Source organism: Azolla caroliniana, unplaced genomic scaffold (assembly GCF_043228905.1).
Source record: "Azolla caroliniana isolate FFs.n. ecotype wild unplaced genomic scaffold, voAzoCaro1.0.p SCAF_20, whole genome shotgun sequence".
Lineage (NCBI taxonomy): Eukaryota > Viridiplantae > Streptophyta > Polypodiopsida > Salviniales > Salviniaceae > Azolla > Azolla caroliniana.
In genome coordinates, this window is record NW_028230455.1 from 14,919,261 (window position 1) to 14,946,543 (window position 27,283).

The 27,283-nt window shown below is 36.8% G+C and overlaps 1 protein-coding gene and 1 long non-coding RNA gene across 2 annotated transcripts; one reads left to right on the forward strand and one right to left on the reverse strand.

Annotated features, from left to right (window-relative positions):
* Positions 1–2,058: 2,058 nt before the first annotated feature.
* On the reverse strand, positions 2,059–8,565 carry LOC147851195 (putative LRR receptor-like serine/threonine-protein kinase At1g67720). The gene is made up of 15 exons (XM_087335572.1): positions 8,296–8,565; positions 7,557–8,166; positions 6,900–7,435; positions 6,659–6,785; positions 6,507–6,578; positions 6,355–6,423; positions 4,594–4,665; positions 4,422–4,502; positions 4,025–4,263; positions 3,638–3,837; positions 3,366–3,489; positions 3,157–3,231; positions 2,846–3,035; positions 2,599–2,737; positions 2,059–2,497 (listed from the first exon to the last, which is right to left on the reverse strand). The coding sequence occupies exons 2-15, from the start codon at positions 7,991–7,993 to the stop codon at positions 2,246–2,248; spliced, it is 2,613 nt and encodes an 870-aa protein (XP_087191698.1). The 5' UTR covers positions 7,994–8,166; positions 8,296–8,565; the 3' UTR covers positions 2,059–2,245.
* Positions 8,566–23,356: 14,791 nt separating this feature from the next.
* Positions 23,357–25,955, forward strand: LOC147851196 (uncharacterized). Its single transcript, XR_015531617.1, has 2 exons — positions 23,357–23,531; positions 25,331–25,955. It is a non-coding gene; the product is annotated as an uncharacterized LOC147851196 (long non-coding RNA).
* Positions 25,956–27,283: the final 1,328 nt, after the last annotated feature.

A 27,283-nucleotide genomic window follows, 5' to 3' on the forward strand; every position in this document is an offset into this window, starting at 1 on the left:
TTTATATGAAAGAATGAGAGGTTGGGGCATTCATGTTAATATTGTGATGCTACCTTGACTTGTGGTTTTTAAATGTATTGAATATACATCATCATATTGGGAACACCAATATGACTCTTTGAAGATATTAATACAAGTTCTCCTTGACCTTTGGTTCATTCCAAATAAACAATATTAAACCGGAACAATGTATGGATCTTTGAGGTCAACGAACTAAAACCAAGCGCCTCCCCCTTGCGGACCATCATATTGTTTGCCATCATTTGAGTACCCCTCGGAATTCTATCGAATTTCAACTCCATACTTCATGTTCCTTCTATTGTTTTTATATAATATATGCTCTTTGATTGGATTTGTATTTTTATTCAAGGCTAGCCAAAGGTAGCAAGAGAATTAAAGAAGTGTAAAATTGTTCAATTTGTGACTTAAGCATAGAGCTCTCTTCCTTGACATAAATCAAGCGCTCATCCTTTCACATAGAACTACATACATACACACATACATACATACATACATACATACATACATACATACATATATGCACACAAGCATACATATATATACACATTCAGTCGAGCACTCCAAATGCGATAATTTTGCTTTGATAACATTACTAATGAAAGTTTATGTGTGTTGAGAATGTTGGCAGGAGTTGAGGATTGTGCATTTTTATGGAAGCGGGCTATCAGGCTTAGCGCTCGTCTTGATGACAAATCAATCAACGCTCTTGGGATTCTCTAGTCATATTTGATAGATGCAAAAATGTATAAATCTGATACCATTTAGAATTCGACAACTATACAAATAGTGAATGATTGATAGAGAGAGATCACACATACACAAAATTGTTCTATATTGATTGTATTATGTTACATTAGCCAAATGACTTTTTTGTAGAGACGATCGACAAAAAGTCAATCTCTTCAATAAAGAGTTTTCTCTGAAGTCTAATAATAAATAACTCTTAGTTATTACTTCAAATATTTCTAATTAATAATAATGTAATATTTAGAATAAATATTTCCAGATAACAATCAGATAGGTAATTTACGCCATACATGCATATCTACCTATACACGCACACAGAACAAGCTAGAAAAGCCACTGAGTTGTATGTAGCATCTGATCTGATTAATATCGTATGCTGAAATCATTTGATTTGTGCTAGGGTTCTTGAGCATCGATTGTGCATCCTCCGCGGCATCAATTTACGCTAATCCTTCCGAAACGATCGAATGGGCGCCTGATGCCATGATTTGGCCAAAAATCAGAAGTTGGTCGGCCACAGCCAATGTGATCCGATTAGACACAGTATGGCATTCTGCGTTACTTCCCCTACAACAAGGCCTTGATAGAGGAGCAAATTTTCTTTGAATAATGTTTGTCTCCTATAAAGTTGCATCTCAAAGATAAAACACATATATGTATGTATTGGCTCACCCCTTCAGTTCTTTACTAATGATAAATTTAGGTGATATTTTGTAAGATATCTGTCCAGTTAGTATTGTTAAAGTTCTGCATCGTTTGATAGGTTTTTGGAGCTGCAAAGATGCTCATGAAAACCGAAAAACACACGGGGCAGTTGAAAGATGAGGTTGCATCACCTGCACGTATAGTTATTTACCTTACTGCATTACTCTAACCTATTGAACTATGTATCTATCACGTTTAAGGAATAACACCAAAATACCCCTAGCATTGTGGATATTTGACCAGAAATTTTAGATCATGCAAATGACGCGATTGGTATAATTTAAGATGGATTTAGAAGACTTTGGTAGGAAAGTGTTTTATGTTGCGTATAGAACACATATAAAAGGTTATGACAGCTCAATTTGCAGTATAGGTATGGCCATTGCTAGGATTCATGCTAAGGAGAAGTGTGGATTTTGTGGATCACTTAGCGACGTTATTGTAGGTGCAGCCGATTAAGGTTTTTTCGTGCATTAGCTAATTGGATTCAATCAACTTTAAAATCAATTGATCTCTTGAGAAATTACAAAATGGTTAACTGTGATCAACATCAGCAAACAAGAAACTTAGGTAAGAAAAAAGATATATATTGATCTAGTTGTTCCCCTTTATTAACTTAACCAAAATAATTCCATGAATTGAAACGATTGTCTGATGTTCAGATGTTCTCCTCAACCAAAATAAAAAGTGATGGCAAGTATATGTATATTGTACATATGATAAAATACATTGAAAACTGAAGGGAGACGTTACTTGGTAGTTTTGCACAAGCTCATCTAGCTTTCACGTTGGAATAACCTTCTGTATTTGTTAGAATTAGATGGGCACCAGTAGTCTCGAACCTCATGGCTTCTTCAAGATCTCTGCAAACTTCATTCATTGTTGGTTGTTCTTTACCCGCATATTTAACACATGCCATGGCAGTGTCTGCCACTTTCCATACAGATGAGAGATCATTGTAGCTACTTCCAATTGCCTTTTCTACCATCTCCCTTATTATACCTGTGCGCAAATAAGGTGTTGCCTGTAATGATATAAATTATGCGTGTTTAGGAAACGAATACTGACTTCAAAATTTTCACATATCATTTGATAGTATTAATGTCAAAGTTAAAAAATTTATACCCAATCTAGGATGCGAGTTGTTCTATTTGCATCTTCCTGATCTTTTATTAAAGCAGGTTTGCCGCATAGAGCTTCGAAGAGAACTATCCCAAAGCTATATATATCAGCCTTTTCCGACAATGTTGATGTGAATGGAAGCCTAGAAACGATATCAATGGGGACATGTAAGAGATAATCTAACCTAATGTCAAATTATTTCTTCAAAAACATTTTCACGTTTTATGTGTATTAAGATTGTAAGACATACTCTGGATCCATATATGCCCAAGTACCCGGTATGTCTGTTGGCATTGGAATGCCTCCATCACTCGAATTTGGCTTTGATATTCCGAAATCAGACATTTTCCCTTTCCAATTTTCGGTAATTAGAATGTTGCTACTCTTGACATCCATGTGAATGATTGGTGGGTCGCAATTGTCGTGTAAGTATGCAAGACCTACAATCATTTGTAGCAACAATTACGAACATAATATATATGTGGGCTAAGTAGCATTAGCGTATAATAACAGCATATCATATATCTCCATGATAACTGAAAGAAATCCACTGTCCCTCACCTCGGGCTGCATCCAACAGAATTTGTAATCTTTGAATCCATGTCAACGGAGTAGACGCGGGTGCTAAGGATGTGCCTCCATTTTGTGTTGTAGAGAATTTTGAAGGAGGAATGAAGGCTAGGTTAGTCTATATCATCTTGAAACTTTGTTTTATCTTGGAATATCTATTGAGCAAAACACAGAACATAGGAGAAGATACGAAATCTTACCAAAGAGGCGTTCAAATAATGATCCATTTGGCATAAATTCATAAACTAGAACTAGCCTTTGCTCGGTACAATATCCCAGCAATCGCACAAGGTTCCGGTGATGCACTCGTGATAGAAGAGCTACCTATATTTAAATTACCAATAAAGAAGCCAAAGGAATTATTAGTGGCAATTAGAATGAAGAGGAAGTCTAGGCATTCAACTAGTTTGCCAAAGAAATTATGGTTCATCAATATTATTTTTAGGAAAGCAATCTGAAATTATTATAGTACCTCATTCAAGAATTGCTCTGAGCCTTGTTGGGATGCATGGGACGATACTTTGACAGCAACGAATTTACCGCCTCCAAGGTGTCCCTTATACACGATTCCGAAACCACCTCTGCCGATTATCGTTGAGAAATTATCGGTGGCGGTTTTAATTTCCTCAAAGTTGAAGCGGCGAGCAGCATTTGGATCTTCAATTTCAAGCTCTGACGTAGAACACAAAGCAATCAAGTAGCATATTTGTCAATAAAACTACAGAGGGGAGAGATTTCTCCCTTGTGAGTAGTAAGACTGGTTGCAAATGGTTCAAGCTTCCTACGTATGCTTTTAAGCCTCCCCCCCCCCCCCCCCAAAACAGAAAACAAAAAGAGAAAAGATTTTCTGGATTCTGACCAGGACCATCATCATTATTTTCTGGATTTTCTGGATGTGTTTCATCGTTGTGAGGAACTACATGTGTAGACGGAACTACATGTGTTTCATAGTTGTGAGCAACTACATGTGTAGACGGCGAATGTGTTATTATTCTCCACACAATGGCGACACAGAGAACCACCACAACAATCCCAACCACCACTCCAATTATCAACGGAAGCTTTGTTTCGTTGCTCGAAAGGTTGTTTCCTTCATATCTATAAATGTAATAGGAGACCATAATTGCTTCACTTTAGCTTTCTTTCAGGTACTAGGAGCTTTTACAATTAACCTTACGGTTTTTATTGCAATAAGTGAGCCGATTAATGAAATGCAGGTAATTTACAGTGTAAGGCAAAAGAGCAACCGGACGCACCTGAATATGAGCTGTCCACTCTCTGCCTTCTGTTTCAGTTGCACAGGAATCTCACCGCTCAACTGATTGTATCGTACGTCCCTTCAATCAAGCACATGGCAAACGAAGTTAATAATAACGCTGACTTGTAAAAATTCAAGCAATAGAAATAAGAAAAACATTTGGCCCTCACAGATATGTCAGTTTGGGCAATGTCGCAAGTGAATCAGGGATGCCTCCACTCAACTGATTATAGCTCAGGTTCCTGCACACAAACACAAAAGGATAAATTTACCTCGGATATTACTGCTTCTTGCATTCACAGTCTAAAGGGTTATTAGAGATGAGTACATGCTTATTACTCTCGTGATCTTTATTGCTAAAAATCCCCTAATGACATCTATATATTCCTCCTTCATTCCATCTATATGGATATCGATGAATCTGAGTAACTATGCATGTCTTAAAGAAATTACACAAACTCTAAGTTCCACATACACAGTGATTTGACACATGCTATCCAGCTAGGCTGTCATCGTTACTCTGAACTCATGTTTTACTACTATTTTGCAATGGTAAGGTTTGTTATGTATAAAACTAGGTGTTGCAAGGGAGATGTACCAACAGATAGATGACATGAGGTTTGAAAGAGCCTATATTTGTGTGCAATTATAGAAAACACAAATAGATCCGATAGAATTTGTTATCCTTGGATGTAATCTGTGATATGGGATCAAAGATAAAAATATTCTCAGGCATGGAGTTTATTAGTCAAAAACATATTCAGTAATCAGTATTGGGGATTGAGAGTGCACATTACGACAGAAATGTGTAATTTGAAATATGGCATCAGAGACAAAAATATTCTCATGCATGGAGTTTATTAGTGACAAAAATATTCAGTAATCAGTATTTAGGATTGAACAATATGTGCAAAGCAAACTTTGATTTTTTGGTGAGGATAGAACATCATATCAAAATTTAAAACTTGACTCATGAACTTGTTCAAAGCAAACTATGCATTATCTATAAAATCTCGTCCTAGGTACGCTAGTTTTTTGTTCTCATATCAAAGAGAATGTAACCTAAATCATTGGGATACAATGTCAAGTAAATCCATGTCTTTGGTCTCAAGTTGTAGTATATTGGTGCTGCAAAAATGCATCATTCATGTAGAAACTCAAAGGCAAATCATAAAACACTTGCAATGCATTCTATTTTCCAAATTTATGCTTGAGATCTTGAATCCATCTGGAACTCAAGAAATATAAATTATCAATGTGTTGTAGTATTATTAGTTCATCTAGGAATGGAGGAAGTCAATGTGACGGGTGATTTTGTACCTAAAGATGGTATTCTAAAACCCTCTCTATGTTTGTGATAATATAGGAAGCTAGGAAGCATATTCATCACTAGTTGAATTGATATTGGTCCATACTGACATTAATCTTGGTGACTGAAAAAGAACAACATGATTTTCAATAGGTTAGATATTTAAAGCAGGAAATTGACTTCTAGATGATTCTATTTCAGCCTGGGGTCCTGAAAATTTTCATTCACCAGTACGACTTATTGAAGGGTTTGGATGTTTAAGGCACAAAAGCTGGTGGATCACAAGGTAATAGATAAGCTTAGTTACAGAATCCTTGAAACAATATTATAGATAGGTTAGTCTTCGCAGGAAATGAGTTATCCTTTGTTCTATCAAAACCTTTTGGTATATCATTCCCCATGACATATTGAGGCATCAGCAATTTCCATGAATTTGCTAGCTGTGTGCTGTGTTTAATCAACATCAACACCCAATTAAGTTGTTCAAATTGACCCTTCCAATGATGAGGATGCAATGATGGGGAAGAGGGAGCCATCATGCTTCCCAACATTCATAGAGGTCATAATAATTTCTTGGACAAAGTTATTGAATTACATAGCAACTCTGTGTTAGACAACTTACAATGTCTGGAGATTTACCAAGTTACTTAAATCTGGCAATGCTCCTGCAAGGGCATTTTGATCCAGGTAGCTGCATTGCATGCAATAATTCATCTTCATATATCCAAAGAATATGGAAAAGCCGTTGTAATTCAATTAGCTAGATTTTCTCACATTGCCGAAATTCGCTCGAGGTTGTTAATGCTACTTGGAATGGCACCAGTGAGGCCATAGTTGGATAAGAATCTACAAATTCATAATGAATGTAGCTTGGAGTTATGCGTGGAGTAAAGAGGGCGAAGCATGAGAACGTGAGAAACACTTACAGAGATGTGACTCTAGGGGGTTGTTCGGTAGAAGTGCAGCTGAGCCACGGATATTTATAGGTCAATGGCAGGCATGGATCCCCAATAAGGCTGCTGAATTTGTAACTGATTTCTCGTATGGCCACAACTATCATTCAAATCAACACCAAGGTAAACCATTAACAATCATTGCCCTGTCATGCTGTCGTGCGCCACATCCACACATCTATACATAAACACAAACAAAAAATAAAATGCATACCATCGGAGGAGGCAGTCGGGGTTAGCATGGGATTAGAGAGGAGCTGCAACACCTCTGCCCCGGCAATGGAGGCAGTCAACGGAGAACTTGGAAGCGTTACAATTTGGATGTTGATGTCGCCGGCATAAGGGCCCACTGGGGCAGCACCTGTGCTGACCTCCAATAAATACTCCGCCCCAATAAGGCTGAAGATGTCAATTGTTCGGTCGATCAATATGGAGTTGCCGATATTGACTGTGAGATTGAAGACCCGTTTTCCCGTTTGATTGACGATGGCTTTGTTGATCTCGCAGAAATAAAGCATGACAGAGTAGTTGTGTTGGCCTGTTGTCGTTGTCCTCGTCAATGGCGATGTGGTGGAGCTTGGTGAGATGGTGTAGTTGATATTTTTCGCCGTCACGATCGATTGCACCACAGTCAGTGGTGGGAGGCCATTAGAATTCGTAATCTCTATCAATTTAGCTGTTGCTTGAGAGAGACCGTCAGGTATTGAAGCTGTTGTATACCACATCCTATCATATATGTCATCCGGATACCTGCATTCATTAAAGACCCACTTTTGCGTTCAATCTGTTCAATCTACTGTATAATCACTATGATCGACATCTTTATGATTTCTATAATCATGAACCAGAAGTTAAAGACTTGGGTTGTGACCTTAGGACATTGGTGGAGGTTCGCCCAAAGTCTTGTCGATCCACTAACCGAAGGGCAGTGTTGGTACTCTTGACCATGGACACTAATCCCAAAGCATTGTTGCTGAGAGGCCGGAGCTCAAGTGAGTTTATGAAGGGTGCATCCCTCGTGTTGGAAGCGGCCGATAGACAAACCATGACACTCGAACTCTGCGCACGAATGTACATCTCCTCGATCCACACATCGCTCTGTGGCAGGCTGATCACTATCTCCTGCCCTTCGTATGTGTCGACGATCATTTGGAAGCGCACGGCATCATTCGTCCGCGTAGTGTATGGCAATTGAGTGCCGCCAGACCAGAATGCGGCTCGGACCAAGTAGTAGCTGCCTCCTGTGGCATCTAAGGAGTAGCAGAACTTGCTCGCATTCATCGCCTTGCCTGGCTGGAAATAGCGCATACTTCCGTACGGTTTCTGGCCCTTGGATAACGGCGTCGTTAACGGAATCCCTTGAGTTGTGTTCTAGAACCTATCGATTCCCGGCCTACCAACAGCGTCCGGTGTCCATGTGATCCCTAATGCATCCGGATAGCTCTTCGTCTCAGACGACCCGCAGTCAATGCTCACAAACCCTACATCACCACACAATAATTATTAACACAGAGCTCTCTGATGACAATGATCCTAATTCAATATTTGCTACAGACACTGAATTCATGGCATTTTGACAACCAAAACATCGAAAAATTTAGGAATCGGACCATCCGTCGATTGAGCAGACACGTGGGTATTAGGTACCAAGCACAATATGGAAGCATGGATCAAGAATAGAACAGTGAGCTGATGGCGCATGGACCTCATATGCAGCAGGGTGTGCATCATGATGTCAATGGTAGTAATGAAATGAAGGTTGCATATCATGTTAACTTATATGAAAGAATGGGGTATATAATGTTAATGTTGCGGGTTTCTTAATATATTCAATATACATCTCACTTTTGCTAACCAACATCTCACAATGGGAGCTCCACTATGACCCATGACTCTTTAAATATATTAATACAAGTTCTGCTTTGAGGCATCTGACCTTTGGTTCATTCCTTAGAGGCTTCCAACTATGTACCCAAAACACCTCACTTTTGCTGGCAACCTAAAAAATATTAGTACTCAGAATAATTTGAATATTGTATTGAGCCGTAAGGTCAACATAAACCATCTAATGACAATGCCAGCCCCATTTCGAACTATGATATTGTTTTTCTTTTCGTTAGTACTATCAAATGTCAACTCCAAATTTCATATTTCTTGAACCTTCTATTGGTTTTTTGGTATCTACTTTGATTAGATTTGTATTCTTGTACTATGTAAGCCAAGGATGGCAAGAGAAGTAAAATTTTGGCACTTCTACCAAAGAAGTGTAAAAAATGATCAATTTGTGACCTATACATCTAGCTCTCTTCCAACGCATATCAAAAACACTTACATAAATACATACACGCACACAAAACATACATATATATGCACATATTCATAATACATACACTCACCAATTCATATGCCCTCAGGTCTCTTGGCTTCACCACTTAATCGCCTTAATTTATATACAAATCTATCACCAAACATAGCCATAAGCCTAAAAATGGCACAAGAGTTGTGTAGAAGTAGCATACCTCATTATGATCATCTTAGAATCTTTGGATGCAATGCATATATACACGTGATGGCCAAGCTCATGTTATTAACACCAGGTTTGATATCATAAACCATGGTAACCTAGGTATGGATGTTATGCATGAACATAATGCCCAAAACTTCTCTTTACACGTGGCTTCCAGAAGGAATTGGACTATAATTGTACACAATGTAATTATCTTTCTTATGGAATCAATAGGCAGTTTGGATATGGCAATGAGGTCCTCACACACAGATTGTGGTCAGAAGTAACACTATGGTTTTTAATGAGAATAAAAGGCATAACCAATTTTTAAATTAGATAGAAGTAAGGAAGCATGTATTTAAGGATATTGTACCTTTTGAATGTAAAACAAAAAAATTCAATTGATGTAGAAGCATCCACTTGTGGTCAGCGATGTAAAACTATGGCTCCTAAGAATCATGATGCCCAAAATAATGATCCTCAACACTATGATGTGTAGAATGATGAAGTTCAACAAGATTATTATTTGAATGATGATGCTCATAATGATGTTTCCCATGCACAATCTGATAGCATTCGAGTTCAAGAATTATTAAGGAGGCCTATGTGTGTCTTCAAACCACATGGTAAATTTGTTTATTTCTGTAAAGTGATGATGGGGGCAATGAAGGCTCATGCTTCTATACAAAGAAATGTATAGATTACTCGTATTTTGATACTCTATGTAGATGACTTGCTCATTGCCACCAAAAACAAGGATGGATTGTCCAAATTTAAAAAAAATTGAGGCAATCTTTTGACATGGAAAATTTGAGAAATGCCAAAAACATACTTTATGCATGTGTATTACTTGGGATAGGAGTGTTGCATGTATTTATTTGCCTCAATCTAAGGATCTATGCAAAATCCGAACGAAACACGGTTGGAAATAAGACATTTGGGACAACAAGATGATTTATATTATTATAAGAAAGAGAAGAGAGATTCCAACAATCCCAATGTTGGGACAAACCAAAAGGTGTGAGGGTCTAGAGAATGGTCAAGATTACAATGATAGAGAGAATAGAATTTAGAGATTAGGAATCCACCCAAATAAGTGGAGGCTCCTCCTTATATAGGCCAAGAAAATGCCATTGGACTAGTTGTTGGAGGGCTACACGTTGGGATTACCCACTCGGCTAGCAATTGGCTAATCTGTTGAGACCGGTTGTCCCAACCTAGGGTGGCGCCCCTTTTAGGACTTGGTTTGGTTACTTTCTTGAGTCCCAATTAGATTGAGAATGTGTGTTGATTGACATTTTCCGAGCTGTATTTGTGATTGTGTTAGCTTGTCCCAACTTTGGTTGGGGTTGTTTGGGATTGTCCCAATTCGTTTTGGGGCTACTCTAGTTTGTTCCAACCCACTTTGGGACAATGTGCTAGTTGGGACTATTTAAGTGCACCACACATGCTTGTGGTTTGTGAAGGTAGGTATGGCCCTATAACAACAAACCGTAGAACGTATTCTAGAGTAAACCATCATTTCAAACATTCAATTTTGTATATTCCACTTCCATTGAGCACGATAATGTACAGCTTCTTGTATTAAAACATTTGAGCTTCTCTCATAAAATATTAAGTTCTATTTTCTCCATTGATTATTACCGAGTTAAGAATTTACCGTTGCACATTCTTCTGGAAGAATTTACAAGGTACCATGTTTGACATGTATCAACCGGTTTCTCTTGTTGTTGCACTTCGCGAAGACGTCGGTTCTGAGATGTTCTCAAATTCTACACACATCATTTAATACATGATGTGTGGTGCTACTGACCATCGATCTATGAAGTATGGTTAACTCCTAATGGTGATACATGCTTTTGGTAAAGACCTCAACTTTCTCTACTATATTGTGAAACGCACATAAGATATCAAAACCAGTCTACTTCGCTTCTTACTTCTTACTTAATTTATAGTTGATACAAAAGTACCCATTTGGGTTGGCTTAGCTAAAACGAGTTTTCTAAAAGGGTGGGTCGGCTTAGGTATAGGCATCCTAAAAAGGGTGTGCGAAAAGGGTGGCACAAAGGAACACATACACACCACATTTCCCCCCTCGAGAGAAGCAAGAGATTACGGAGTGAGAATAGGACTTGTGGGAGGAGGGGAGCATTTGTTGGAGTTAGAGCTTCCAAGTGGTACAATGCATGTTGGCAGCTTTGGAATAGACATCAATGGAAGATTCTAGAGGGAGGGGAGGGTTACGCCCATAGAGTGTTCGGAAGGGGTTGATCTGTGTTGACACTTGTACGGATATATTGTAGGGCGTGGGTGGCGACAATCAAGATTTGATCCCAAGTTTTGTGGCATAAATCGATGTAAGCGACAAAATCCTTCTTGAGGGTCTTGTTGAGGTGTTTGGTGAGGCCATATTTGTTAGGATGGTATGTGGACGTAAACATCTGCTGGACACCTAGTTGAGCTGCAACAAGGAACTGCTGACCCTGATCAAATATTATTTGGACTTGAGACTAATGATGGAAAATGATCTAGCAAATGCCAGAGAAAGATCGATCGCTCATGTGGACTTAGGGCCACCTGGACTTAGTGGAGGTGGGGGATAGTAAGGCTATCAGAAAACGAGATAGCGATTGGCTTTGAAAGATCAACCACTGATGTGGACTGAGGGCCACGTGGACTTGGCTGAGGTGGGGGATAGAAAGGCTATCGGAAATCAAGCTCGCAATTGGTAGAGAAAGATTAATCGCTCTTGTGGACTAAGGGCCACCTGAACTTGATTGATGTCAGGAATAGTATTAAGACCAACTGTCACAGACACACCAACCCTGGACTACAATAGAGGATGGATGATGAGGCTACGATAGAGCGATGAAGCGAGGAACTTAATACGGGGAATAACACAAGAACATAAAGATAGAGATGAAGATTAACGAGAGAAGATGGGCGAAATGAGAATACTACATTGAGATGTCCAGGACTAGCATTGAATCCCTTCAATGGGACCATGGAGGTTACAAGTATTTATACTATGAGTCGAAGTACATGCATTAGAATATTCAGGAGAATATTCTAGATTTCTCTAGAACCTTCTTGTTCTAGAGCTTTCTAAAAACTCCTAGACCTTGAAATAGATAAACTAGTAATAATCCACACAAATATTTAACATAAATATGTATGTGGATGTATTGGTTAGAACATAAGACTTGACTATAATATAAGTGGTCAAGAGTTCAAATCTGGACATTACTATGTCATGTCGGTGACGTTATCCTCCCCTTTACAGTCGTCTTTTCGGAAGCATGGTGTAGTGGTGAGATGTTCAAAGAGAAAGCTTAAGTAGATTGGGGAGTGAGTGATGATGAGCAGTCCTTTACGACTGCCTTTTTGGAAGCATGGTGTAGCAGTCAGCTGAAAGAGAAAGCTTAAGTAGGTTGAGGAATGGGTGACGATGAGCTGTCCTTTCTGGAGACTGGAACATCATTGGACATGAGCGATCATGTATGATCCTCACCGGAGACTGGAACATCAATGGACGTGAGCGACCATGTGCGATCCTCATTGAGAAGTAGAACACCAACAGGCATCAGTGACCATGTACCGTCCTCAGCGGAGATTGAGACAGAAACAGGTGTGAGCGACCATGTGCAATCGGAACCGGAGACACGAACACCAACGGAGGTGAGAGACCATGTGCGATCCTGACCGGAGATTGAGGCACCAACGGGCAAGAGCGACCATGTGTGGTTGTCATCGGGAACACAAACGGGTGTGAACGACCATATGTGGCCCTCACCGAGAACTGGAACACAAATGGGAGTGAGTGGCAATGTGCGGAGCTCATTGGGAACTAGAACACGAATGGGAGTGGGCAGCCATGTGCGGCCCTCATCGAGAACTGGAGCACCAACGGGCATGTGCGGCCCTCATAGGAGACACGAACACCAACGGGCATTAGGAACCTTGTGCAACCCTCACCAGAGACAGGAACACTAACAGGGAACTACAACACCATTGGAACTACAAGGAACTACCTTGTGCGATCCTCACAGGGAACTAAAACACCATTGGATGTGAGCGACCATGTGCGGCCCTCACTGGAGACACGAACTCCAACGTGCGTGAGTGACCATGTGCAGCCTTCACTGGGAACTAGAACACTTGACATCAATGAAGGCTAGGCAAAGTAGTGTTGATGCCCGGGGACTTCACTGTCAAAATTTGTATGATAGCACGTGAGTTCATCAAAAGGGGTTTTAATTAATCAGTGAGATACATAATATATATACATAAGGGTATTAATAAAGATTTAAAAATATATTTACATAAGGGTATTATCAATTGTGCTGAAAAAAAAATACATAAGCCCATGAAATATTAGATATTTCAATGAGATAATAAAGAATATATTATGCAAACGATACTCAAATTTGAAGTAGCATACATACATACATGCATGTATACATACATACATACATACATACATACATACATACATACATACATACATACATACATACATTCATTCATTCATTCAAACATTACATCCATGAATATGTATATACATACATTACACCCATGTATACATGCATGTTGACTAAACATAAATATATATTACCATATGTAAATATGTACATACACATTCATACATGCATTACATACTACATACATATTAGAATTGGTCATATATATTAACATACATATATAGATAATACATACATAAAATAAAATAATAATAATAATAAAATTACATATTACATTTATACATACACTTCCTTACAAACATATTTTATATATTACATATTACACACATTTATTATTATACACACAATTATATACAAATGCAAATATACAAACCAAACACTAAAAAAAAAAATTTCGTATTATATATAATAATATATATTTATATTATCTACACATATACACACATTCCATACATGCAATACAATACAATATGTACATACATACACACACAAACATAACACACATCACACATGCATATATACCTACAGGCTACATTCATATATCACACATCACACATGCATATATTACCTACATCCATGAATATGTATATACATACATTTCACTCATTTATACATACATATTAACTAAACATAAATATATGTACAAATGTATATTACCATATGTAAATATGTACATAATACATACAATAAAATTACATATTACATACACATATACGTACACAAATGCATATATACATACAAAACACACAGAAATAAATTACATATTATATATATGTATACACATACACATACATATTAACACCTAAGATTACATATATATATACAAATCTTCATACTTTTTTTTTTTTTTTTTTAAAGAAGATATCCTGTCATTAGTATAAACAAATTACAAGATTTTAAACCTCTATGTAATCGGCGGGGGAAACAACCATTTCGGTGGCTGAAAATGCCAATAAGGAGTAGTGTACCTGGATGTCACAAATGGAGTAGCTGTCCAGATAATAAGAAACTCATGCCGTTGAGCAATTTTAGCATCAGAATCTCCCACTATACCATCCCATTGACCCTTCAAAGCATGAACTATCTCTAACCAAATATTTGAAATCACTTCAGCAGGTGGTGTTTTCAGATTATGGAAAACGAGAGAACACCGAGCTTTCCAAATGTGATAGACAGTGGTACTACTCAATATCTCCCATATTGGCTGAACTTCCTTCCTTACTCCTGAAAACTGTAATGACATCAGTGATAATGTACGAACACTTCCATTTTTAGTGTAAAACCCATGGTCCATAGATTCGATGCCATAATGGAACACATCACGGGCAAGTGATGTCCAAACGACCATGCCCCAAGTGAGAACCAACGGGGGAAAATAATTAGCGAAAATTCTAAGGAGCCGTTGCCATATCTGTTGAGAATCAATGCATTCCCATAAACAATGTTTTTGAGTTTCCGTTTGTAAATGACATCGAGTACAACATGAAGACACTCCCATCCTATGCAACCATGTGCCAACCGGCAACGCCTTGTGTACAACTAACCACTGTACATGTAATATTTTGTGTTGCTGTTTTCTTGCCCATAAGATAGCCCAGAATTTTGCAAGGAATTGGGGAGTAATACCTTGTTGATTCCAATATTGAGATGCAGCTGGTACCACATCACGTGTATCTGAAAGTACATGTCTTCCCAACTGTACAGAATATTGGAAGAAATTGAACTTGTTACCCGTGTAAGGATCTGTCCAATGATAGTCAATTGGGTCCCAATCTAATCTGAATACCGGTCTTTTAGCTAACACCCACAGCTTCCAATGTGTCCTTATTTCCTCTATCATTGGATCAATATACCATTTACGATCGGCATATCCAATTATCCTTATCTTGTGCTCAATGGCATAGGAGTAATCTATCACCATTTCCCCGGACTGAGACAATTGATTTGTTTCATCCACCTCAAACAACCGGTATGTCTTATCATTTGAATAACCCTTAACAGCCAAGAGTACTTCCAATCTTGAAAAAACCCCAATCCATCTATGGTTAGTGTTATTGGGTGGTATGGGTTGTCTACTCATAGCTTCTTGAATTTGTTGGTACATTATATGTCCGCCATGCATATTACGTAAGATTTCTTTTTGTTCTTCCAACGATCGCGATAAAAATTCTTTCCAAGTCTGAACTGTTTTCGCGGGACCTTCTGTCATTTTTCCCCACGATAACCATTGTCTAGAACCCAACACAAAACCATCTGATGTTGTAAACAACGGGTTCCAAACTATCTTTTGTCTGAGATACTCAAGATAATGTTTGGGGTTTGGTTTATTGCGAAGCAAACCAGGTAGTACTTGTTTCCATGCTGCAAATAATGTCCTAATAAATTTGTCTTCCCATCTAGTGGCTGAAGGTACTCGGAAATTTTCCCTAAATATCCAATTCACATCCTTCGACCAGGGAGCACCTAAGCGAGGAAAGCAATCTGAGCAACGGTCAAGCAATAATACTTTCCATATCTCTTGCCCCGGCATAAATCCTCTAACGAGCAACTTACTTAACAATGCTCTTGATTGGTCCACTGGATCAATAATACCTAATCCTCCTTTAGAGCGAGGTAAGGTAATAACATCCCATTTCACTTTGGACCGAGCATTGCCTTCTGTTTTACCGGACCACAAGAAGTTACGAACCAATCTACGTATTTTCAGAATACATGACTTGGAGAATATCCAACATGACAAAACATACCATGTTGAAGCCAATAAAACCTGATTAGCCACTACAATCCGACCAGCAAAAGATAGCTTGGCTGAACTCCATAACAACAACTTTTTCCGCAGTGACAATAGGAGGGGTGCCACTTGATTTTCCATTGAAAGATCAATACCTATCGTACACCCTAAGTATCGAACTGGACAACCTGATGGTATCCATCGAAATTGCGGGTGTGGACTCCATAGAGGAGGCTCTACATCCCCCACCCAAAATGCAAAGGACTTGTTCCAATTAACCAGTGCACCCGAAGCCTTACAAAATGTGGATATGGCCAATTCTGTTTTCTGCAGATTTTCCAAATCACCTTTTAAATATAGGGCAGTGTCATCTGCAAATTCAGCGTCCCTTACTTCTATATGTGAGAATGGGATGCGTATTCCGCGTATACCAATATCACCAGCATTCAAAAAGGAAATCATTGCCTCAGCAAAAAACAGAAACAAGAAAGGAGCTAAAGGACAACCCTGTCGAACTGATCGAGAAATAGTAAACAAAGGTCCATAATTCCCAACCAGTAAGACTCTGCTTTGTGCCAAATTATATAATGAAGAAATACCTTTTATCCATTCTTTCGAGAAACCAAAACGAGCCAGTACACCTTGTAAAAATTCCCAGTCAACACGGTCATAAGCTTTCTCAAAATCAAGCATAACAATGGCCAACTTTTGATTAGATTTGGCTGCCAAGGCAGCAGATTCCCAAAATGTATACACATTATCCAATATGCTCCTTTCCTGAATAAATCCTGTTTGCGACGGATGTATAACTATAGGCATTATAGTACCAAGTCTTATACTAAACGCTTTAGCTAGAATTTTATACACCGTATTCAGTAATGTAATTGGGCGCCATTTCTTGATGTCCAATGAAGGACCTTCTGATTTAGGGATAAGGTAAATTATTCCTTCTGTAAAATGTGAAGGCATAATGCCCTCTCGAAGAATTTGTTGGAATGCTGTACATAAATCTGATTTAAACAAGTCCCAATATTTAATGAAAAATGATGGGGTTAATCCATCCATACCTGGACAACTATTCTTAGGCAAAGCTTGGAGTGCTTCACTCAATTCCTCATGAGTAAGAACGTCTTGAAGACTGGCATTCATATCCTGTGTTATTCTTGAACTCATTTTATTCCATACACAAGACCGACTTATTAAATCCTCATCGGAGAATGAAATAGCTGATAGTAGGTTGGAATAGTATCGTGTGGCTATTTCTCTCATCACTTTAGGGTCAGATGAGATGGTCCCATTCTCATCTTGTAGTTGTTTGATTGAAACCGCATTATGATTGGGTCTCATTGCATGAAAAAATTCAGCTGTACATTTATCACCCATTTGGGTCCAACTAGATGCCCTATTATGGTATTGAAATTCTGCACGCTTTTCTAATAGTACAGCAAGTTCTTGTTCTGCTGACCCAATTTTCTCAGCAATCCAAGTACAGTGTGGATAACGTTCTTGTAATCGTTGTAGAGAAACAAGAGAAGTACGAGACCGTTTCTCCTTTTCTTGGATCATAGAGAACCTCTCCTTAGATTTACCCCTAAAAAATTCTGAAATACATCGTAAGCCATTAGCTACCCGCACCGCCATTGATTCCTGTACAACATCCTTTTGTGACCATAATTGAGCCACTTGTAAGGAAAAGCTATTGTCTAACAGCAGATTTTCAGGAATCTTCATATTGGAGAATTCTTTAAGGTTTTGGGTTGATATTGAAAGAATCACTGGAGCATGATCAGAGAAGGTAGTCCCTGGCATTATATGTATTGTACCAGTTGCTGAAATAAATTTGCCAGATACATAGAATCTATCCAATCGAGCTAAGTTAGTACCATTTACACGTCTATCTGATCTTGAAAATAAAAGAGAGGTATTTGTATGAACCATCGAAGGAGCATGCCAAGCATCTAAAATTTGTAAGGAGAACACCAATTGTTCCCACATTGCTAATTCATGGCCATGTATCGTAGTTGAGCTACCTCCCATTCTATCAATGGGGTCCTCAAGCATATTGAAGTCACCAGCGATACACCAATGATCAAGGGGAGGCAGATTCTCTAATAATTCTTTCCAAAATTGTTGCCTAGCAGAAGCAGTATTAGGAGCATATATATTCAAGAGTCCCCATATAATCTCCCCCTCTTGCATAATAACATATTGAGCCCTTCCAGGAATGATCACTTGTTTTTGTATAATGGATGGAATCCACCTCTGAGAAATAGCCATACAAACCCCACCACGGACTTCCGTGTTGCCTATCGCGGGGGACCAAAACATGTCCCAATTTCCAGATAAAATAGAACCATATCGAGAAATTCTAAAAGTATTTAAATGATGTTCTTGTATTAAAAGAAAGTCGAGGGATCCACCCACTATGCATTTGTTAATTTCTTGACGGAGACGATACTTGTATCGTCTATATAAGGGGCCCCCTAACCCCTGAACATTCCATGACATCACTCGCATTTAAGGGAACTTAGGTTGCTGTGATGCCATTTTCATGTTTTTCGCTAACGGCTCAAGATTGGCCTCACTACCATCTTGTTCACCACTTTTCGATTGTAAAGGTATCGTATCGCGTACCATTCTATAATGATGATGTGCTTTAGCCAATATTTGACCTTCCGATAGTCCATCTTCATGGATATAGGTATATCCACAATTTGGAAGGATCTCAGCATCTAAGGATACCACCACTTGCCTTCGCCCCATCACATCAGACACTGGCAAGAGTTGTATAGTTGCTGCCTCTAGTCCCCTTAATAATACTTCCCCAAAATTGTCACAATTAACATATTTTGCGAAGTGTGGTGTTTGTTGTCTAATAACCAATCTAACATCCGCTGCCACCCATGTTTGTTTATCATATCCACAAAAAGGGAAAGAAAATCCTACAAAAGATTGCATAGTCTTGAAAAGAACATGAACACGTATTGATGCATTGCCATTATCAACTATGTCTCCCAAAAATTTCAAAAACTCAAACCCATATGTGGCATTCCATCGATTGATTGCAAAATCACTAGTACTTTCTACTTGAGAATTTATCGGGATTGTGCGAATGAAGTTCGCATTTAACCCTCTCAAGCTAGACGAACGTTTTGTAGATCTGTGAAGGTTTCGCGATACATTACTCAAGTTCAAATGTTGTTTACTTGATTCCATTGTTTTGCTCTGAGTGGCCATAACAAGATTATTAATTGATTCAGTCCCTTCTCTATTAGGAGTAGATTGTTCAGAAACATTACTAATTTGGCATATCTGAACATCATTTTGAGACAAAGAGTTATCTAGTTCCTGTATGGCATCATAACGGCCTATACTTACGTGAGCACCCTTAGTTTCAATGCATTTATTGGGTATTGAGTGCCGTTTTTCAATTGGTTTCCATATCTCATCCTCGAATGTTTGGATATTTTTCCCTTTTTCATCCTTGGATGGCTGAACATTTTTCCCCTTTCCACTTCCTCCACCTAAATGAGATTGTTGCTTCTTATCCAGATTAACATGATTAACGTCTGTATGCACGTTATTTGTACCATTCTGGGGTCTAACCCCGTTCTTCTTTTTTGGGCAATCTTTCAAAACATGGCCTTGCTGTTTACAATAGAAGCATTGTCCAGGCATACCTATATACTCCAATTTTTGCATGAATGTCGAGTTCCCGGTAAGCGATGGTAAAAGTACCTGAGTAGGTAAATTTTCTATTGAGGAAACTAGTATTCGAATTGATGGGTATCCCGTTAATTTCATTCCTATTGTCTCCTCTCGAGGAGGAAGAATCGTGCCGATTCTTGCTGCAATTGATGGGAGTACAGCCATGTATTCCTTAGGGATTCTCGGGAAAACCACGGAAATCGGGGTCAAACGATGCCCCGAATTCAACATTTCGACGGGATCAAAGCCCGGTTTCCACGGCATAAAACAAGCTATTGCATTTCGAATGTTAATCGTATTTGCATTCAACATTACCACAACGGATTCAGCGGTATCCAATTCTAAATGATAGAAAGCATGTCCAAGAAATTGCACATCGACGATTTTTCCGATCCTATGTTGGAAAGCCGCTTGTAGGAGATCTCTCAAATCTCCTCCATTTGGCCTTAAACCTATAATCCTACACACTATTGAGTAGGAATGTAGACGACTTACCTCTCTTTTCAATATCTCTTCTTCTTCCGGTGTGAAGACGACAGTGAAGGCCGACCGTGGAGGAGTTGTCAGGGGCGCTGCGTGAGAGTTCCCCTGGTGTACCGTGTCAGCCATCTCTTCCTCTTCGTCTACAGTGATCTGCGCAACATCATTCTGTCTTGTTTTTCCCTAATTTTCTGTGTCGAGAGAGATGATGCTTGTATATGTGTAATCGAGAGAGGCTCTGTTTCTCTGCCTTCTTCCTTCTTTCTTCTCTGTGTATGTATGTATCACAAACAAATCTTCATACTTACAAACAAGTTACATATATTACATATATATATATATATATATATACACGTGCACGCACATAAATAAATTAGATATTACATAGCATATATTATACAATATTGAAATTTACACATACATAAATACATATATAGATACATACATAGATATACATATTACATATGTACATACATATTCCACATATCACCATATATATATATATATATATATATATATATGTATAGATTATAGTGGACCATACAAACCACAATACTTATAAAGTTATATATATACATACTACACACACACATTAGATATGTGTATACTTACACATAAATAAATTAGATATTACATAGCATATAATCCATACCAATTACACAATATACAAATTTACACATACATAAATTACATATATACATATATAGATATATTAGATATGTGCATGCATATTCTACATATCACCATATGTATAGATCATACTAGACCATACATACACACCAATTACACAATATACAAATTTACACATACATAAATTACATATATACATACATAGATATATTACATATGTGCATGCATATTCTACATATCGCCATATGTATAGATCATACTAGACCATACAAACCACAATACATACATACACACACACACACACACATTAGATATATGTATACTAACACATACATTGGATATATACATGCATATTACGTACATATTACAAACATACATCCATATACGAGCCATGTACATATGTACTAAACATGAAAATATCCCAAAAATGTACATACATAAATACATTACATATATACACGTACATACATTCATACATTTACATATATATGACCGCATAAGCACACATACATACATACATTGGATATATATGCACATATTACACACATACTCATGCTCATTAAATCATGTATATTGACATATACATATATGCGTACACATACATACATTACATATGTACATACATTACATATGTACATACATATTCCACGTATCACCGTATATATATGTACATATGCCTACAATGTTATAAGTTTTACAAACATACATTCATACACATATATACATACATTACATACATGCATACACATAAATATGTTACATACACATACATATATACATTTCATCACAGACTACAATACATACATGTATACATACACATACATAAATATTATGAACACACTCATGTAAGCATAGTACACTATTACACATACAAACATACATGTATTGCATATTACACATATATACATATGTACATGCATACATGTACATACATACATTACATATGCATATATTACAATCACATTCATATACATTGAATCATGTACATTGTCATATATATGCATACACATACGTACATTCATACATGGACATATCTATATTCATTTATATATTGCGACTGTCTACGTATACATAAATTAGATATATACATAAATATTACAATCACACATCCATACACATTGAATCATGTACATTGTCATGTGGATGTATGCATACACATACATACATACATACATACATACATGTTTGTATACATACATACATTAGATATGGATATATGCATACACATATGTACATTCGTATATGGACATACATATCTTCATTTATACATTGCTACACATACATACACATATATACATCAGATATATACATAGATATTATGCATATATTACAATCACACATCAATACACGTTGAATCATGTACATTTGCATATGCATATATGCATACACATACATACATACATGAGATATGCATATTTGCATACACATATGTACATTCGTACATGGACATACATAGAGTCTTTTATACATTGCTACACATACATACATAAGATATATACATAGATATTATGCATATATTACAATCACAGATCAATACACATTGAATCATGTACATTTGCATATGCATATATGCATACACATATGTACATTCGTACATGGACATACATATAGTCTTTTATACATAGCTACATGTACATACACATACGTACATACATACATATATTAGATATATACACACATACTTGTATATATATATATATATATACACCTACATATAGTCTTCTATACATACATATACATTGCATATGGATATATGCATACACATATGTACATTGCTACATATCCATACACATTGAATAATGTACATTTGCATATGCATATATGCATACACATACGTACATATTACAAACAAATATCCACACATACACACATACAAATATACATACATTACATATTACACATGTACAATCATATATTCATTCATTCATGTTTATTCATGCAAGCATACATATTTTATGCATACGTTACATACATACATACATACATACATACATATATTTATGTATATGTATATATATATTCATTCATTCATACATGCATACATTATGTGCACATACATACATATCATACATTCACAATAAACATAACATTCAAACATTAATGTTTTTCTGATTTTTGCCGCCTCCTCCTTTGCTCCCTCCTCTTCTCTGCTCATTTCCACTACCAACTCTTCTCCCCTTCTTTTTGTCCTCGTTTTGCTGCCGCCTCTGTTCTCGTTTTGCCGCCGCCGCCACTCGCCTTATCGTGCCGCTTTTGCTCACCATTATTCTCTGTTGGGGCTGCCACAACTACTCTACAAATATTTTACAGGTACACATAAGTACAAACATAAACCAACACATAAATTCTTAGACACACACACACACACACACACACACACACAACATACAATCATACACACGGGCCATACATACAATACATACAATAAACGAAATTAATACATTACAATACAATATGTACATGCATACACACATACCTATATACACATACATACACTTACATACATACACATTTACACATATAGCACATACATACAATACAATATGTACACACATACATACACATGGAATACAAACAATAAATATATAAACACACACACACATGTGTAGAATATACATACACATATGGACACACATATATATTGTATGGAACATACATACACATACCTATATACACATATATACACTTACATACATACACATTTACACATATAACACATACATACAATACAATATGTGCACACATACATACATACATACACATGGAATACCATACATAAACACACACACACACACACACACACACACACAAACGTGTAGAATATACATTCACATATAGACACATATATATGTTGTATGGAACATAACACACAACACACACATGAAATACATACAATAAATGCAATTAAATAAAATGCAATACAATATGTACATAATACACACATACCTATACACACATGCAATACAATCCATACAATACCTATATACACATATAATGCATACACACATACACACATTACATGATATGTACATACACACACAAAAAAAAAATGCAATTAAATAAAATACAATACAATATGTACATACATACACACATACCTATATACACATATAACACATACATACATACACATATACACACATAACACAATATGTACATACACACATAACACACATATACACATGCATACATACGCACACACAAACATAACACATAACACACAACACACATGCATACCACATACAAACATATATGATGTATGGAACATACATACACACACAAAAACATAACACACAACACACATGCATACCTCATACAAACATATATGATGTATGGAACATACATATACACACAACACAAATGCATACCACATACAAACATATATTATGTATGGAACATACATATACAATGTACACACACAAACATAACACACAACACAAATGCATACCACATACAAACATATATGAAGTATGTAACATACATATACACACACAAACATAACACACAACATAGATGTATCCACATACAAACATATATGATGCATGGATCATACATACACACATGTGTCTTGGATGTTCTTATTGTTATCCCTCTCATCCTTTAGAGGATCCTCATTCGAAAGAGTGGATTCGGTCTTGATCTTCTCATCTTATTCTACTATGTTGTCTTTGTTTTGCTTCTTGTTACCGTGGTTTTTGGAATTGTTTATTGCATTCTCGGAAACATTCTTTGCATTCCTCTTGTGGCCGATGCTTCTAAAGCTTAAATAGAGTGTCCAATAGAAAAAGAAACTAGGTTTTGGAAAGAAAGGGGAGATGTATTAATGTCTCTGAGAGAGAGAGAATGAGAGAGTGAAAGCAAGAAAAGTGTATTATATCTCTTAGAGAGAGAGTGACAATATTTAATGTTACCTTCCTTTTATGTAGCTTGTCACTATGTATTATATTAGTTTTTAACCATTTTTGTATGTGTGCATGTGTGCATGAGTATTTACATATGCATGGTTGTATTTGTATACATGTATGAATGCATGCACACATGCATTTGCAAAATTTCCTCTCATGTTTTTTTCCATGTTAATCTATGTAGTTGGTATTACCATTTCACAGGAAAGAAGAGCTCTTTTCTTCTTGAGAAGCCTTGTGGGGAGCTCATGGTGGTGGTGCATTCTTTGGGAAGGACCCTACCAAGGTCGATTGGAGTGGAGCTTACATTGTGAAGCAAGCTGTGGAGAGTATTGTCGCAATACGACTTGCCCGTCGTTGCATTGTCTAGGTATGTATTTGTCTTGTAACCATGGTGGATTTTGTGCCTTGTTCTTCATTGATTATGGCATATATTCACTTTTTTCATGCAAATAAAGTCATAAGAAAAGAATGAACACTATTCTTCTTAGGGGATTACTAGAAATCATGTTTGGTTGTGCATATTGATCAAGGAATGTATAATAGTACTATAGCTTTATGTATTCATCGTGTTTCTTTTTTATTCTTGAAATTAAATGGAAATGATGAGAGAGAAATATATTTTCTTTAGGAAACCAATGATTTCCAACTTGGGATGATGGCTATCCACCTCAACCTATGCAGAGGTGGAAACAAACATTCCTATGAATTGCATAAACTTTTGATTTGGACTAAATTTGTATGTCCTAGTTTGCTCCTCTTATACATGTGTTATATTCATCATGTAAGTCAGGGTAATTAGATTAAATATTTATCAATGCTTTGGGTACATAGTTCATGTTTCACTTTCAATTATACATTGAATGATATTGCTCCTCAACTGTATACAATGCACATGTTGCTTTCCAAAATATGTTTACTTTTAAACTCTTGTATGCTCATTATAGTTATTAAATATAGAGCAATTTAAAGCCCATAATAGGTAGATTGTTTCTTAGACTAACAAATATGTAACATTTGGAAGATCACATTTGTAAAGTAGTTGGAAAATGAAGAACACGTCATTAGTATTTTAAATATGGAGAGGATACCTAGTGAGGTGGTCTACTGATTACAAATATTAAACATATTTAAGCTTCTAAGTGGCTATTGTAAGGGGGGAGATAGTCTAGTTGATTGATAAATGAATAATTGTATGCGTTGCAATATAGAACTATTTCCATTACTTTTATCTAGTTTAATGAATAATTGTTTGTTTGAAGCATCATTTGAACCTTAGGTGTAATGGTGGTTTGATTTGGAACATGTTTCATTATTATTGCAAGTTGGTTTTGCATGTGTTTGTTTGTTGCAAACTATGTAATTTGAGGAAAAGGTCTACTAGAAAGGAATATTGTATTGCCAATAGTGTAATTGATATGTATCATGTAAGTCAAATGTGGCTAGACCCATGTAACACATATATTGCTTGATAAGCTTCGCATATTGAATAATCATATATTAATTTCTTCCTCATTAAAATATGTTGTGATGTGAGAAGTTATTGAGCATTTTAAGGGACTTCTTGCAATGGAGTATTCATGATGATTGTTGATGAAATTCCATAAAACTTAAATATATAATAGCTATCAAACCAAATAACGAACTCTTGAGTCTTTATTAGTAAAACAATCCTTACCACTTTAGTAAACCCTAAACCTTAGGTTCAATGCAAAAATTGGTTCATGTTTGTAGCATCCCATGTTGTTTGTCTCTATCCCTTCTTAAAATATTAAAAGTTTGAACTTATTAAATCTAAGGAACGACACTAATCACTAAGCCATCCACTTTTAGCATTCGTTCAATTTATCACTTCCTAACTTGCTTGCCTTTGAGATAGTCGGGTACTAAATTTGAGTCGAGTGTCTAGTTAGGTGATTTCCTTTGACTTGGGTGACAAAAAATAAGATTTTTTGACGGCACTTTTTTATCCAAATCCCCCACGCCCTCAGTTGGGCAACTTGTATTGTCCATGGCACGACTCTCTTGTTAGGCTTCTTTATGATTTAGGTGCAAATAAATACAAGCCACTACACACACACACACACACAACACATAGACACATGCCATACATGTAGGATATACAACACATACAACATAACACATACATAAATAAAC